Raw genomic sequence first — 14624 nt, forward strand, 5'->3', positions numbered from 1 at the left:
TGAGTTATTTTAAAAGCCTCTTTGTTAGGGAACTACTTCTTCCGCCACGGATTTGAGGTCGGCCAGAATGACATGTAACATTTTCGGCTGCTTTGAATCTCATAATAACTCATTGGACGGATAGGCGATTCTTTATATTACCGTTTCTTGGTCACAAAGTGTAGTTGATTAGTTCAGTCGAGAATATATATGTATTATATTTAAATCTGCAGTCGATTAGTAAAGATAGCGCCTGTTTGCTTAGTGAGATTCGGTACGAATGAGAACCAAAGCATGAGCGGACGTCAGTGTTTACTCGCCCCGCTGACCACCGCCCTCTCTGGGCTACATCTCTGACAGTGATTCCCTGGCTCTCATGTTGTCCTTGTTTGTTTTTGATGGTCAAAATGAGATCAAATCAGCAGTATTTGGTGTCATGATAGAACTATTACTTGTTTTCTTATTCATATTTAGTGTCTTTTGTGTTGTTATTGTTTTGGCGCGAGGTAAAATTTAATAAAACTATACTTCTATAATGTTACTATTGGTTTACCATTTCATCTTAACGCGATACGAGCACTCGGTTATTATTAGACTTCGTTCTTGTCAGTACTATATAAAACTGTTTTTTATAAGTGTCAGAGAGATGTTTTTGCATGCTGCTTATAAATATACCAGTGGCGATATCTCATAACATGTTTTAATAGTCACCTCGCGATTAAATAAATGATCAATGTCCACAATTAAAAGCTGCGGTGCTTACCTGCAGTTCCACAGTGTTTTCGCGTTCTGATAAGAGATATAGCTCCAGAAAAAAATGAGAATTTAAGTTACATTCCTCTTTCGAAGTGTTAATCGTCCACACGATGTGACAAGACATTAATCCCATTAAGTTTAACGTAACATCCATGAGCGCTGATCTTTGACGGAATAATAACTTCCGATTGGGGATTCACAGACTGATTTATGAGATAGTGAACTAATGAGACACACGGAGAGTGATTCAAAACAGCGCGTTTGTGTGTGCCTGCAATTTTTCCATTCAGAGATGAGCCTGTTTAGATGACCTCCATAAACTAGGTGGCGGAATAACACGAAAGGTGAAGCGGTTACTGTGCCGTTATCAGTAGAATATTGCACGACTCTTAGCCAATCAGATTCAAGAACCAGAAAGAACTGTTGTATTATTTATTTCATAAACCAATAAAATAATCAGAAGTTTTAAAAGTAACACCAAAATTGAATGAAAATATACCTACTAAATTTTCATCATTTTAATTCTATGCAAGATATTAATTAGTTACAACACTGTAAAGAGGACATTTAAGACTTTTTTGTCAAAGATGTCAAATAAATCTTTGGTGTCCCCAGACTATGTATGTGAAGTTTTAGCTCAAAATACCATATAGATAATTTATTATAACATGTTAAAATTGCCACTTTGTATGTGTGAGCAAAAATGTGCCGTTTTTCAAGTGCTGTGGTTGGATAGTGCATATTAAGGGGTGGTATTATCCCCTTGTGACATCACAAGGAAAGCCAAATTTCAATGACCTATTTTTTTACATGCTTGCAGAGAATGGTTTACCAAAACTAAGTTACTGTGTTGATCTTTTTCACATTTTCTAGGTTTATAGAAGCACTGGGGACCCAATTATAGCACTAAAACATGAAAAAAATTCAGTGAAATGTCCCCTTTAATTTTAACTCATGAGGACATAAAAATATACCATAGCCACAAGATAATTTTTTTTGAGGTAACAACAAACTTATCACCTACCGTATGTAAAATCTACATGTGTCTTTTTTAACAGTTAGACCACCACCATAGAAGCCATCAGTCTCAGGTATGATGATGTTGAATATAAGCTGTGAAAAGTGTTTTTTTCTTTATATCTACACCTGTAGAAAAATTCCAACAAACACTGACAAGCCAAAGTACTTGTGTAAATCAATTTTTATTCTCCAGTGTTATTAGTAAGTAATATGTGTTTAATGTTATTGCAGATCCTCAGATAGATGAGACGTCTCATGGATTGACTGGTATCGCTGTAGGGTCGTGTTGGTCACTACACAAGATATTTTAAAACATCCACATAAGATACACTGGCAATATAGACCACACAAATGCACACTTAACATAAACAATATGCTTTTCTCTATGTATAAATTCAGTACCCATTTATCTAGAGGGCATGCAAGATTTAAAGCAGTTGTATAATCACATGATTGACAGCTTGAACAGATAACCATACAAAGACATAAAAAATATATTAAATGTTTCTTTCCTGTCTTGATTTTTTTCATGAAAAGTTTTGAAAGATATCAGTAGTTGAGTATGTTGAGTGTTGTACATCTGGAACAAGAATCTGACTGTTTGTACCTTTAAAGCTCAGTCTTGTTTGCTAAGTCAACATGAAACGGAAGTTGCAGTTGTCTTTTCTTTATCGTGTCATATATAGAGGCTTCTGGATGAGAAGAAATGTGAGGTAGGATTTGGTTTTGTCCATCGAGAACTTTTTTATTGTTGGAAGTGGGGCCCCTTCTTCTCCTCGAAACAACCATATATGTAGCATACAACATTTAGTTTTACTGGCCATAATGTTGTCTGCATATCATTTTAATATGAATTTTCCATCCATGCGACGTTACAAAAGGCAAGGAAAATATTGTCACTGTCCAATTGATACCTGTCATTTCCAAAAAAAAACGCTACTTTTCACAAAATTACAAAAACACTGACAATCTCGGAGTTTAAAACAAAGTTGATACTGTGGTTTTACATATGGCCAGACAGGTGTCATTATGTTTCAAGTGTGGTGATATTGGTCACAAAAAACATGCTTGTCCACACAAAATGCGGGCTGAGAGAAGTGAAAATACGAAGAACTGAAGTCGTTGCAACAGTAGAAATACAAATATAGAACATGTGTACACAGATGAAAATGAGAGTACTGACACTGAGCATAATAGAAAAATAAGCACAGTCAGTGAAGTAGTTGTTAATGATGATGAGAAAAGTGTTGAGGCAGAATCACTTCCAGTACTGCTAATGTGAGTAAAAGTGAGAATTATTTCCCTAAAATACAAACCGAGGAAAGGATTGGTCATGGAATAAACGAAAATGGATGTGATAGTGGTGGTGGTGTCGGTGGTGATGATGATAATATGTCAGAAATGTCAGATGTCCCATCTCAGGTTGGAGATGATCAATTGTACACAGTAAAGGACATTAAGTACTTTCTGGATAAAACATTTGGCCGAAAAGTTGAAAGATTATTTCCCTGATGTTAGGACATTTTTTATTTCAGCAGTAAAAATACAGAAATCAGTAGCCTTTGAAGAACTCAGCAGAAGGAAAAAGTTTAGACTCAAGATAATTGTAACAAAATTAAGAAGAGGAACCTGCTCGACCAAAAAACATAAGTAAATCTGTTAAATGGCACGAAGGGTTTTTTTTTCTTCCTTTTTAAATTGTTTTGTGTATTTGTCTTATCTATCTCTCTCTTCTCCTTTCTTTTTATAGAGAGCTTAAAAGTGGGATCTATTAACATAAATGGAGGAAGAGATAGAAATAAAAGGGCTGTTGTATAAAAACTATATTGAGAACAAAAAAAATGAATATTACTTTTTTACAAGAAACCCATAGATGAGGTAGATTGGAGAATGTGATGGGAGGGAAACATCTTTTTTAGTCATGGTTCTAATGTGAGTGGGGGTGTTGCTATCTTATTTGGAAAGAATATAAATATTATTTCTAGATGTGAAATAGAAAGATGTTGGGGTTTAATTGTTAAAGTTGAAATAATGAGTTTAGTTTTTGTATTTATTAATATATATATATATATATATATATATATATATATATATGCCCCAAAAAAAATGAAGCAGAGAGAATTGGTTTTAATTTAAAGTTAAAGGATGGCAAGTTGGAAAAACCCAAATAAGAATTTTTGTCAAAACTTTACTGCTCATAAAAGTAGTTTAATTAAAAATACAATAAAAGAACTTGAGAAAGAGATCAATTGAAAAGTGATATAATATAGTAATACAGTAGAAATGGGAGGGCTGGAAAGACAAAATAAGGCCTTAAGTACTCTTCTTCATGAACATGCAAAAGGAGCATTAATTAGATCTCACTTTTCTTTATTGAAAAATATGAATGCTTCTAGTTCTAGTAGAAAGAAAACAGATGTTACATCTGAAGTACCCTAATGGAACTTTGACAACTGATCCAATAGATTGGGTAATAGGGTAATTGCAAGGAAGTCTAATACAGAAGTGTGACATTGCAAGTATGGAAAAGGGCTGTACATTCAATACCACCTAAGAAAGGAGATCTGGGTCTTCTAAAAAACTGGAGAACAGTTGCACTTTTTTGCATGTTTTTTTCAAATAGACTTAAAGAGTACCTTGGGGATCTAATACAGACAAATCAGACTTATTGTGTTCCTAAAAGAACCATTATGGATAATCTTTTTCTTTTGAGAGATACAATTGAATTAGCAATCATAGAAAATCAAGATATAGGCATCCTCTCAATTGACCAAGAGAAATCCTTTGATAGAGCAGACCATTGTTACCTGTTTAAAACACTTCAGATAATGCCAACATCATAGACTCCTCTGTATTCAGGCGAGAGTATCACCGTAGTGTACAGACTTTCTTAGTGATGTATGACAAATGCGGAGGGCGGGGGCACAGAGCAGCAGCAGAGAACCCTCCATAAATGGCGTACGCTCTCATCTTGAATGTGGACAGGACTACAATGGCGGCGTTATCCAGAGCCGGACAGTAACAGAGTAAATTTACTTGAGTAGAGTACTTAAGTACAATTTTGAGGGATCTGTACTTTACTAGAGTATCATTTTTAGGGAGTACTCATGACTATACTCAAGTACATTTGGGACTCAAATATAGTACTATTTACTCTGTACTCTTTAACCAGCAGCCATATCACCCTGTAGCCCAAGACAGCTTGCCCACTGAAGCTAAGCAGGGCTGAGCTTGGTCAGTACTTGGATGGGAGACCACCTGGATGGGAGACCACTGCTGGTAGAGGTGTTAGTAAGACCAGAAGGGGCTTCTCACCCTGTGGTCTGTGTGGGCCCTAACACCCCAGTATAGTGACGGGGACACTACATTGTTAAAAAAGCACCGTCCTTCGGATGAAACGATAAGCCGAGGTCATGACTCTGTGTGGTCAAGGTTGTCCTTCAAAAAAAGAGCATCCTGGCCAAACTTACCTTTTGTCCTACTAATCATCCCCACATATACTAATTGGCTACATTGCTCTGTTTCCCCTACACTAATAAACTGGTGGGCATTCTGGTGCAATATGGCTGCTGTTGCATCATACAGGTGGATGCTGCACATTGGTGGTGGTTGAGGATAATCCCCCTTTCATATGTTAAACGCTTTGAGTGCTGCAGAAAAGCGCTATATAAATGTAACAAATTATTACTACATTTTTATCCATAACCGTAAGTACCCGTTACTTATTCTAAATTAATAAAAAAAGGAAAAATAAAAATATTGGAAACCCTCAATTTGTTGTTTCCCTCTCAAAAATGATTGGATTGTGCAGGCGCCACCGATTGGGACACCCTATCAGCAATCGCCTTCAGCTTTCCGCCATATTCAACTTCATGGTCAGATTTAGATAAGAGATGAAACCATTCCCGGAATGTGCCAACCCGTGGCCTCACTTCGCCAGACTATTTCAATTTTCTGAAATATTTCAAAATTCTGAAGTTAATGATAGTTTTCACTTCAAGTGTTTGCTGTGTTTACCATAACAGAACTTCATCACCGCCTACAAAAATTAATCCTCCAACTTGCAGAAGCATGTCAAGGTACGTACATTGAAATAAACTTTCTTCCATTTCTTCTAAGCTAGATTCTAGCTACAGAAAAGTGCACTAAATAATTTGGCTAGCTGTGATAATGCAGCTTTTTACATTCTTGGTTATGTTTGAGTAGTGCTTGTGTGGGTGTAAAAACTGACTTAATTCAAATGCAAATGTAAACCACGTTTACGCAAATGTACTATATATGCCAAATTTCAAAAGGAAAAGTCAATTTGCAATTGAATTTCCTATGTCTTTCGAGTTATGACCCATACTTCAATCTCAATTGCAATCCACTGGCGTGGATAAATCAAAGTGTTGGGGCGGGATTATACTATAGGGCGTGTTCGTGCGACGTCACTCACAGTTGACCACAGTAGTAATGCAATATTTAGAAAATGTACTCTTGTACTATTGATACTCAAGTACTTTTAAAAACAAGTACTTTAATATGTTTACTTAACTCTTTCCCCGCCATTGACAAGATATCTCGTCAATCAAGAGAAAACGCTTCCCCGCCAATGACGAGTATTTCCGTCTTTCCGCAATACCGCTATTATCCAGTAGGTGGCGCCCTTTCGCAACTTTTTAAACCCGGAAGTATTGCCCTATGGCAAGCTGCTGCATGTCCGTGTCTGTTATAAAGATCGCTCTGAATGGGATCTCTATGAAAAGTCCGTCACAAAAATGGAATTATCTCTGCTTTTTGCTCAAAATGTGGTGTTTTTGCAGAAACCTACCCATATTCAAAAGCTGATTTCAAAAGAACTACTGAAGGTAGGATGAAACGTTTTTTTTTTTTATTGAAAGCAGAGGGTCTGTTCTTTCATTTGCTATATTGTATGTATATATATTTGAAGAAGAACATTTTCTGGAAGGCATTAAACTTTTGTGAAAATCATGAAAAATGCTGGCGCTGGCTGGCAACTTTTTTTTTAAAACGCTGGCGGTGAAAGAGTTAGGTAGACATCTTGCAGTACTTTTACTTGTACTAAAGTAGAATGAAGCAAGGGGTATCTGTACTTTTACTACAAGTTATGAAGCTGTGTACTCTGTCCTGGCATTGTCAGAAGCCAGTTATTTTCATAAAGTTTGAAAAATGGATATTTCTACAACAACACCACGCAGATTACCCTTAGATGGTCTTTGTTTATCATCCTGGAGCCGTTTGGATTTCTTTAGAGAAGTATAAATCCACATTTTTTGGACTTGAAGGACATGGACCCCATAACTTTACTGTTAACGACTGGAAAATCTAAGACATTTTCTAAAATAACACTTTTTTATTTATTCATTATTATTATTATTATTTGTTTAAATTTATATGTTCAAATAGAATGATTTAAAAAAAGAGGTGAATAAAGTAGTGTAAAAACACCCCTCTCTCTCTCTCTCTCTCTCTCTCTCTCTCTCTCTCTCTCTCTCTCTCTCTCTCTCTCTCTCTCTCTCTCTCTCTCTCTCTCTTTCTCCCCCTCTCACACACACACACACACACACACATCCATGTTGTACGGTGGAGTAGGACAACTAAATTCACACAGATTTACAAACACAAATGTAATTGTGCTACTGTAAGACATTACAGTTATCTGCAGCAAATTTGAAACACAAAGCTATGCTGCTATAAGCATCAATGCTCTGTAAAGTTTATTTGATAATTTCTTATATTACAGTATTAATTGTTGAGAAACCCACAATTTTGAAATATCTGCTTCTGTTCCTCCTTGTTTTAGAAATCAAGAACCAAAACCAATCATGTGCAGAATTATGCTGTAGGCATTACCAAGAATTTATTTTCTAGTTTCTTAAAAAATTGCTGACTTATCAAAATCATTACATCCAGCATATTACATAAACGTTTCTGCAAATGCATTGCTTCATTTCTGTTTCCACCTGTAAACTTTGCTTTCTATACTCTGCTTGCTGGTGGCTCTCAGGCTCTTAACATGTTAAATGCTTGCTTATTTGTAAGTTTCTATTGATTAAAGTGTCTGCCAAATTATGTGTATAAATAGCCCGATGCTGCATCTGAAACCACCTACTTCCATACTACTTGATAGGCAAAGTAGGTTTCGGATGCAGCGCTACTTTAAGACCACGTGTTAAACAATCAACTTTGGGTTTGTTTATGGAGAGACATTGTAAAACAATAAAACAACTTGCACTTATCTTAAAATACACAAGTGCCCTTTGTTTTGTTCTTAACATGCAGACAAGTAATGTTCCCTTTCAGTCGGTCACTACGACGTCACGTCGTGACCGACGAATTGGGAACTCGCTTAGAGAGACCAATCTGCTTCGTATACTACTAAAACGTCAATGAACTTGGCATTGAGATATTTGCATAATGCTGGCGCCGCCCCGCCAGGTGCCTTTATAAGCAGCAGGTGCAAATAGGGAAATTAGCTTTTTCGCTTCGAAAGCCGGCTTTATCTGCTACTGAGAAGCTACTTTACTCTGTTGGGATTTGATTGCTGAAGTTGGTTGAACTAGCAGTATCACAGCGGACGCTTCGCTTATTCCACGGCTCTACATCTGTTTATTGTTTTGAGTTTAGTGTGTGCGTTGCCTTCCTGTGCGCTCATCAACTAAGCATCTGAGTGAATTTCCCTAAAAGAGTGATACGAGAGAGCTTTGTGCCTTGTTAAAGGCAGCCACTCTCTCGTATATGCGGAGATCAGCGTCCTTTTCAGGATAGCTTTTCGCCCGTGCGATCTTGGATGCGAGAAGTATAAGGGTTCCAGTGACGGTCACGAGCGCTGTCTTCGTGCTCAGGCATCGAGCACTCCGGGGCTGCGTTCGTGGAGAGTTTCTGTTCTCTCTGTGAGAGCATAACCCTCTTGGATTGCGGAGACGACTGTCGTTTCTACGGGAACGCTGTCCGCGCCTTTGCAGTGCTGACGCCGCCATGGTGCGGCTGTCAAGCGCTCGCAGGGCGCCCTTCGCGTCACTACGCTGAGTAGGACGGAGGATGCGTCCTCCACCTACCGGCCTTCTCATCCTCAGCCGGTTGAGGCTCCGGTGGAGACTGCAGAGTCGTGTTCTACGATGTCTGCCGAATCCATTGGACCTCCTTCTGGTCCCGTCACTTCTGCAGCATCAGAGGGGTGTCCATTTTTCCTCCGAGGCAGAGTCGTTCCGGAGATGGCGGCCGTGCCCGCTCGAGCGGCGGAGACGGTAGAGTTGGAAAGGTTAACCCCTCTCCGCCCGAACCGTCCCGCCCACATGATTGGTACTTCGGAGCTGCTCGGGCCTCTCGGTCCTCTCCTCCTGTGCCTTTCTTTCCCGACGGCACGAAGAGCTGACGTGATTTGCGGCCGTCCGGCCGTTCAGCTTTCACCCCTCACCTCCCTCGCCAACGGAGCCGCTAAGGGCGGGGACCCCTTCAGTGGAGCGGGATGCGTTCCTGGAGGGACCACCCAACCTTCCCTCCCGTGTTTGTAGACAGTCGTCCGGGTTACGGACGCTGCCCGTCAGGCATGCCGGAGAGGCGGCTTCGGCCCTGCACGCAATAACGTTGCTGCAGGCTCACCAAGGATTTACGAGGGAGACCGCGACCTTCAGTCGTGCGATGTCCACCACAGTGGTTCAAGATCGCCACCTTTGGCTGTGTCTGGCTGACATGACGGACGCAGGCGAGAACAACTTCTTTAATGCTCCTGTCTCACAGACCGGCCTCTTCGGCGAGGCCGTGGAGTCGTACAGCTCCGCTGCGCAGACTGAGGCGATCTCCTAGGTCATGCCCCGGCGAAGGAAAGCTGCCCTTGGTCCACCACGCCGGCTCCTCAGTCTGCCTCTCGCCGTCGGCGTCCTGCGGCGACCACCTCCGTTCCCCTCCTCGGACCCCATCTCGGCAGCGCAGGGGAACCGGTCGTCAGCAGCTCGCCCCGCCCGCTTAGCCGCTTCCCGTGAAATTCGGGAGTTTAAGTGGCCAGTGAAGGGCGACCCGGATTGGCAGAGGATCACTCTTCAGGAGATGGAGCTCCTTCCCCCGATAGAGGGTCGGGTGAAAAATCCTTGGTTTGCATATGTTCCACCGGCTGTTCGGCCGGTACCCACTTAACCACACATAAGAGTGCATTCCTCTTCCCTCTCTAGGTCTCCGGAGGATCGAAAGAGCCGTGAGCGGGTACACACCAGCTCCCCTACCTCTCCTCTATCGCCAGCGGGTGACCTGAGGAGTCCGAGCTCTCCGCTGAGGAGACCGGACCACCAGCACCCTCATCGGAGTCTGCGCTCTCCGTAGAGGAGACCAGATGACCGTTACCCTCAGCGGGCTCAGGTCAGTGTCACACACACATACTGTAGATGTTTATGCTGTCACAGCAGACGCACCGGCAGTCCCACCTGTCTCGCTTCGCTGCCCCACCGCGGGTACTTCGGTAGTGTCGTTATTTCTCCTCGTACGGTGCCTGGGTGCTTGGCTTCAGTTCCCAGCCCGTTTCGTTGGGTTTTACGCACGATCCGCCTCGGTTACGAATCCGGCACACCCCAAAATTCGGGCTTTCGTTTCACTGTAGTGAAAGCGTCCGATGCACATGTACTGCGTGCAAAAGTCGATATCCTGTTGGCGAAGGATGTTCGAGCCGGTCCCTCTTACCGAGATGATGATGATAGGGTTTTTCCAGCCTTTATCTCATAGTACCCAAAATACGCGGCGGGTTACGATCGATTTGATTTACGCACCGGCTCTACGAAGGTGTTCTTTTTGGATGATAACGCCGAGGCTCGTATTTCAATATTCAGATCGGTTTGCAGCCTTAGACCTGTAAGACATGTACTTTATGTGTCCATCTCCACTCGCTTCAGACCATTTTTCGCTCTGCGTCGTGGGGTGGGCATATTAATACTAAGTACACCATTCGAGCTGTCTCTCTCTCTCCGTGTCTCCATGTGCTAGTCACGGCATTAAAATGTCAGAGAGAGAACGTTGTTCGCATTCTGCTTTTTTCTACGTCGACTTATAATAGCCCGTTCTTGGCAGACGTGCGCGAACACAGAGAGTTAATGCTTTGGCATCTCGCTCGTTTAAGTCTTCAGGTCGACTGGGAAAGAGCAACTTTGCCCCGTGCAGAGGATCCTTTTTCTCAGTATGGAAATAAGACTCGATCGACTAATTGGCGTGTTTAACAAGGGCGCGCAACCAGTCAGTTCTGACTTGCCTCGCTTTAATTCGAGGGAAGTACGCGGTCCCTCTGAAACAATTTCAGAAGCTCCTGGACATATGACAGCATGCTGCGGCTGTGACACCGCCCTAGCTGCTTCATATGAGACCGCTTCAGCGTTGGCTTACGATCGAGTCTCGAGGAGAGCGTGGCACACCGACATACACCGTGTAAACATTGCACCTGCGTGTCATTTCAATTTTTCCCCGTGGTAGACCCGGCATTTCCGATAGAAGATATGCCCCTGAGGGGTCTCCTGGCATTCTGTATATTGCAATGCCCTCAGCACGGGATGATCAGCCACGTATGACGGGCTTGCAGTCTCAGGGGTGTGCATAGCACCCCAACTGCCGCGAGCGGTGCGCTGTATATCTGGGACTTGTACGCTCCGCTATGGAGATGCGAGGGAAGGATGTATTAGCCGACACCAATAACATTGCGACTGTTGCGTTATTTACCGTTAAGGCGGTTTTGCGCTCTCGTCACCTGTCGCATCTCGCTCGTCATCTCCTCCTTTGGAGTCAGAAGCATCTGAGGTCCCTTCGTGCCATTTACATCCCGGGTTCGCTCAATACAGCGGCAGACGCGCTTCCCGAGCTGCGCCCCCGGCGAATGGCGACTCCACCTCCAGACGGTCCAGCTAATTTGGAAGAAGTTCGGTTGTGCGTAGATAGATCTGTTTGCGTCGCCGGACGATACCCACTGTCGCCTATTTTATTCACTAACCGAGGGCAGCCTCGGCGTGGATGCGTTGGCACACAGCTGGCCGCGGGGGGTGCGTAAATACGCATTCCTTCCAGTGAGCTTTATTGCGCAGACACTGTGCAAAGTCAGGCAGGACGAGGAGAGCCTTTTATTAGTCGCCCCGTACTGGACTACCAGGAATTGGGTTTCAGAGTTAGTGCTCCTCGCGACAGCCCCTCCCTGACGATTTCCCCTGAGGAAAGACTTTCTTTCTCAAGGAAGGGGCACATTATGGCACCCGCGCCCCGACCTGTGGGATTTCCATGTATGGTCGTTGAGCGCGCGCAAGGTTTAGGTGATCTATCGCAAGCGGTATCTAACACCATCGACGCGGTTCGAGCACCGTCCACAAGACGGGCTTACGCGCTTAAAGAAACCTTTTTCGTCACCCGGTGCTCTTCGCAACGCGAGGACCCCAGAGAATGCCCATTAACATTGTGCTTTTATATCTTTAACATAGGTTAGATGGTAGGCTGTCCCTCCGCCATTAAAGTTGATATCGCCGCTATTTCTGCTCATCACTCTCTTATCAACGGCAGATCAGTTGGCCAGCATGATTTAATTATTACATTTTAAGAGGCGCTCGCAGGCTAAACCCCTCGCGCCCTCCCTCTTTCCTCCTGAGACCTGTCCATGGTGCTGAAGCCTTCAGGTCTCCCTTTTGAGCCTTTGCAGTCTACGAGTCTGATGTTTTTATCAATGAAAACTCTGACCCTGATAGCATTGGCCTCCATGAAGAGAGTAGGGGATTTACATGCATTCTCTGTTGACGATTCGTGCTTTTAGTTTGGTCCTGCTGTCTCACTGAGACCCAGACCAGGCTACGTGGCCAAAGTTCCCACCACTCCCTTCAGAGATAAGGTGGTGAGCTTGCAAGCGCTGCCCCCAGAGGACGTAGACCCAACCATGGCTTTGTTGTGCCCCGTACGCGCACTGCGACTCTACGTGGATCGCACGCAAAGCCTCAGGACCTCAGACCAGCTCTTTGTTTGTTATGGTGGCCAGCAGAAAGGGAAAGCTGTCACTAAGCAGAGGATGTCTCATTGGATAGTTGATACTATCGCCCTGGCTTATAATCTTCAGGGTATTCCTTGCCCCTTTAATTTGAGAGCGCACTCCACACGGAGTGTTGCCTCATCTTGGGCTTTAGCTCGTGGTTCCTCGCTAACAGACATCTGTAGAGCTGCTGGTTGGGCGACACCTAATACGTTCACTAGATTTTACAGTGTTCGTATCGAGCCTGTATCCTCTCGTGTTCTTTCCTCACCAGGGGGAGCACGGAGAGCAGTCTCGCAGGTCGGCTTGCAGCCTCCAACTGATGCTTCATAACTGTGTCAGTATGGAAGGCCTTCAGAACAAAAATGCGTAATGGTTTGAATTGTTCTTCCTCCGCTGCCTTGGCAGCCTTTGTTGCGGAGCATTGGCTGTCAGCCTTTCACTAGCTGTATCCTCGCGAACCTACGTGTCTGGCTCGGGCTCCACATTGTGTCCCACCGGGTTCCTTTGTGAGTATTTTTCCGTGGGGTTAATCCTACCAGCCCACGTTTCCCTTAGCAGAGCACTGCTTTGCTTACACAGCCACGGCTGTCTTTATTCCTCAACTACGGTTGACTTCGCCCACCATTAGCCCTTAAGACGGGCGGTGGCTTCCGCAGCGTTCCTATCCCGCTCAGGTAGGGCGCTTCCCAGTCGCTGGCACTTCTGTGGGGTTAAAGGAACATCTAGTGCCCGGCCTTCTGCCTTAAAACCTATCTCCTCCTCCTTAAGTGGAACCGGAGGGATTTACGCAGACACTGGAAGAGGTCAGCCCCTAGTGGGGTTTTGGTAGGGATTCCCAATTCGTCGGTCACGACGTGACGTCGTAGTGACCGACTGAAAGGGAACGTCTCGGTTACGGATGTAACCCTCGTTCCCTGAAGGAGGGAACGGAGACGTCACGTCCCGTCGCCACAGGGCTGCTCCCTGCTGTTTATCGACCGGTCACTTTCTCCCGGCTTTCTCAGCGAAAAGAAGCTAATTTCCCTATTTGCACCTGCTGCTTATAAAGGCACCTGGCGGGACGGCGCCAGCATTATGCAAATATCTCAATGCCAAGTTCATTGGCGTTTTAGTAGTATACGAAGCAGATTGGTCTCTCTAAGCGAGTTCCCAATTCGTCGGTCACGACGTGACGTCTCCGTTCCCTCCTTCAGGGAACGAGGGTTACATCCGTAACTGAGACGTTTTTAGTCAGACATGTTTGTTAAAACTAGTTATATTTCCTAATTAAACTAAGGTCTTGTCCAGGACTAAGCTAATCCCTGTTTGGGAAACCATCCATTAGAGGTGTGTTTTCTTAATGAGATTAAGTTAACAGATGGGTAACAATCCCATTTGGTGACTCTGGTTGCAAGAACTGACCAACCAAATTCTGATTTGGTACTTGTATGGTTCTTTGTCTCATCTGGGTGGCCTGGCAAAATAGTCTGGGAAGCATGAATCTTCCCCACACTTTTTGTGTGTATTAAAACATAATGGAGCATTCTTTAGCAAGAATCTCCGTGTGTATTCAAACACTATGGAAGCATCTCTATTCAGAACTTCCCACACTGCTGTGTGTCTTGGATTGCCAGGACTTTTACTTTGTGACTTTCTATGCTGATCTTTATGTTTGATATTAATGTTTATATTTTTGATTGACGAATTTAAATAACCAAATTATTGATTTAAGTGTAACCTTACCTCCCTGGCAAAATAAATTGTTAAAGTTTATTCATTTTAAAACTTGTCAAGTCTTTTATTATATTTTCAGTGTTTAAGATAAATAAATTGGAGCATAGATTAGTTGAAAATATTATGACCTCCCCGTTGTAGGTTGAATGTAGCCTCGCCACTACATTACCACTTG

The 14624-nt window shown here is 43.3% G+C and overlaps 1 protein-coding gene across 2 annotated transcripts in view; it reads left to right on the plus strand.

Annotated features, from left to right (window-relative positions):
- LOC135743917 (macrophage mannose receptor 1-like) overlaps nucleotides 1-14624 on the plus strand; it is a 172729-nt gene that overhangs the window by 63347 nt on the left and 94758 nt on the right. Inside the window, exons 27-28 of one of the 2 annotated variants that reach the window (XM_065261821.2) lie at nucleotides 1794-1826; nucleotides 1987-2271. The exons of the other annotated variant lie outside the window; for it this stretch is intronic. Coding sequence (XP_065117893.1) covers nucleotides 1794-1810 — 17 coding nt within the window. The 3' untranslated portion in view covers nucleotides 1811-1826; nucleotides 1987-2271. Of the gene's footprint in view, nucleotides 1-1793; nucleotides 1827-1986; nucleotides 2272-14624 lie in introns of those variants that run through there. 2 annotated transcript variants of the gene reach the window in all.

Source organism: Paramisgurnus dabryanus, chromosome 2 (genome assembly GCF_030506205.2).
Source record: "Paramisgurnus dabryanus chromosome 2, PD_genome_1.1, whole genome shotgun sequence".
Classification (NCBI taxonomy): Eukaryota; Metazoa; Chordata; class Actinopteri; order Cypriniformes; family Cobitidae; genus Paramisgurnus; species Paramisgurnus dabryanus.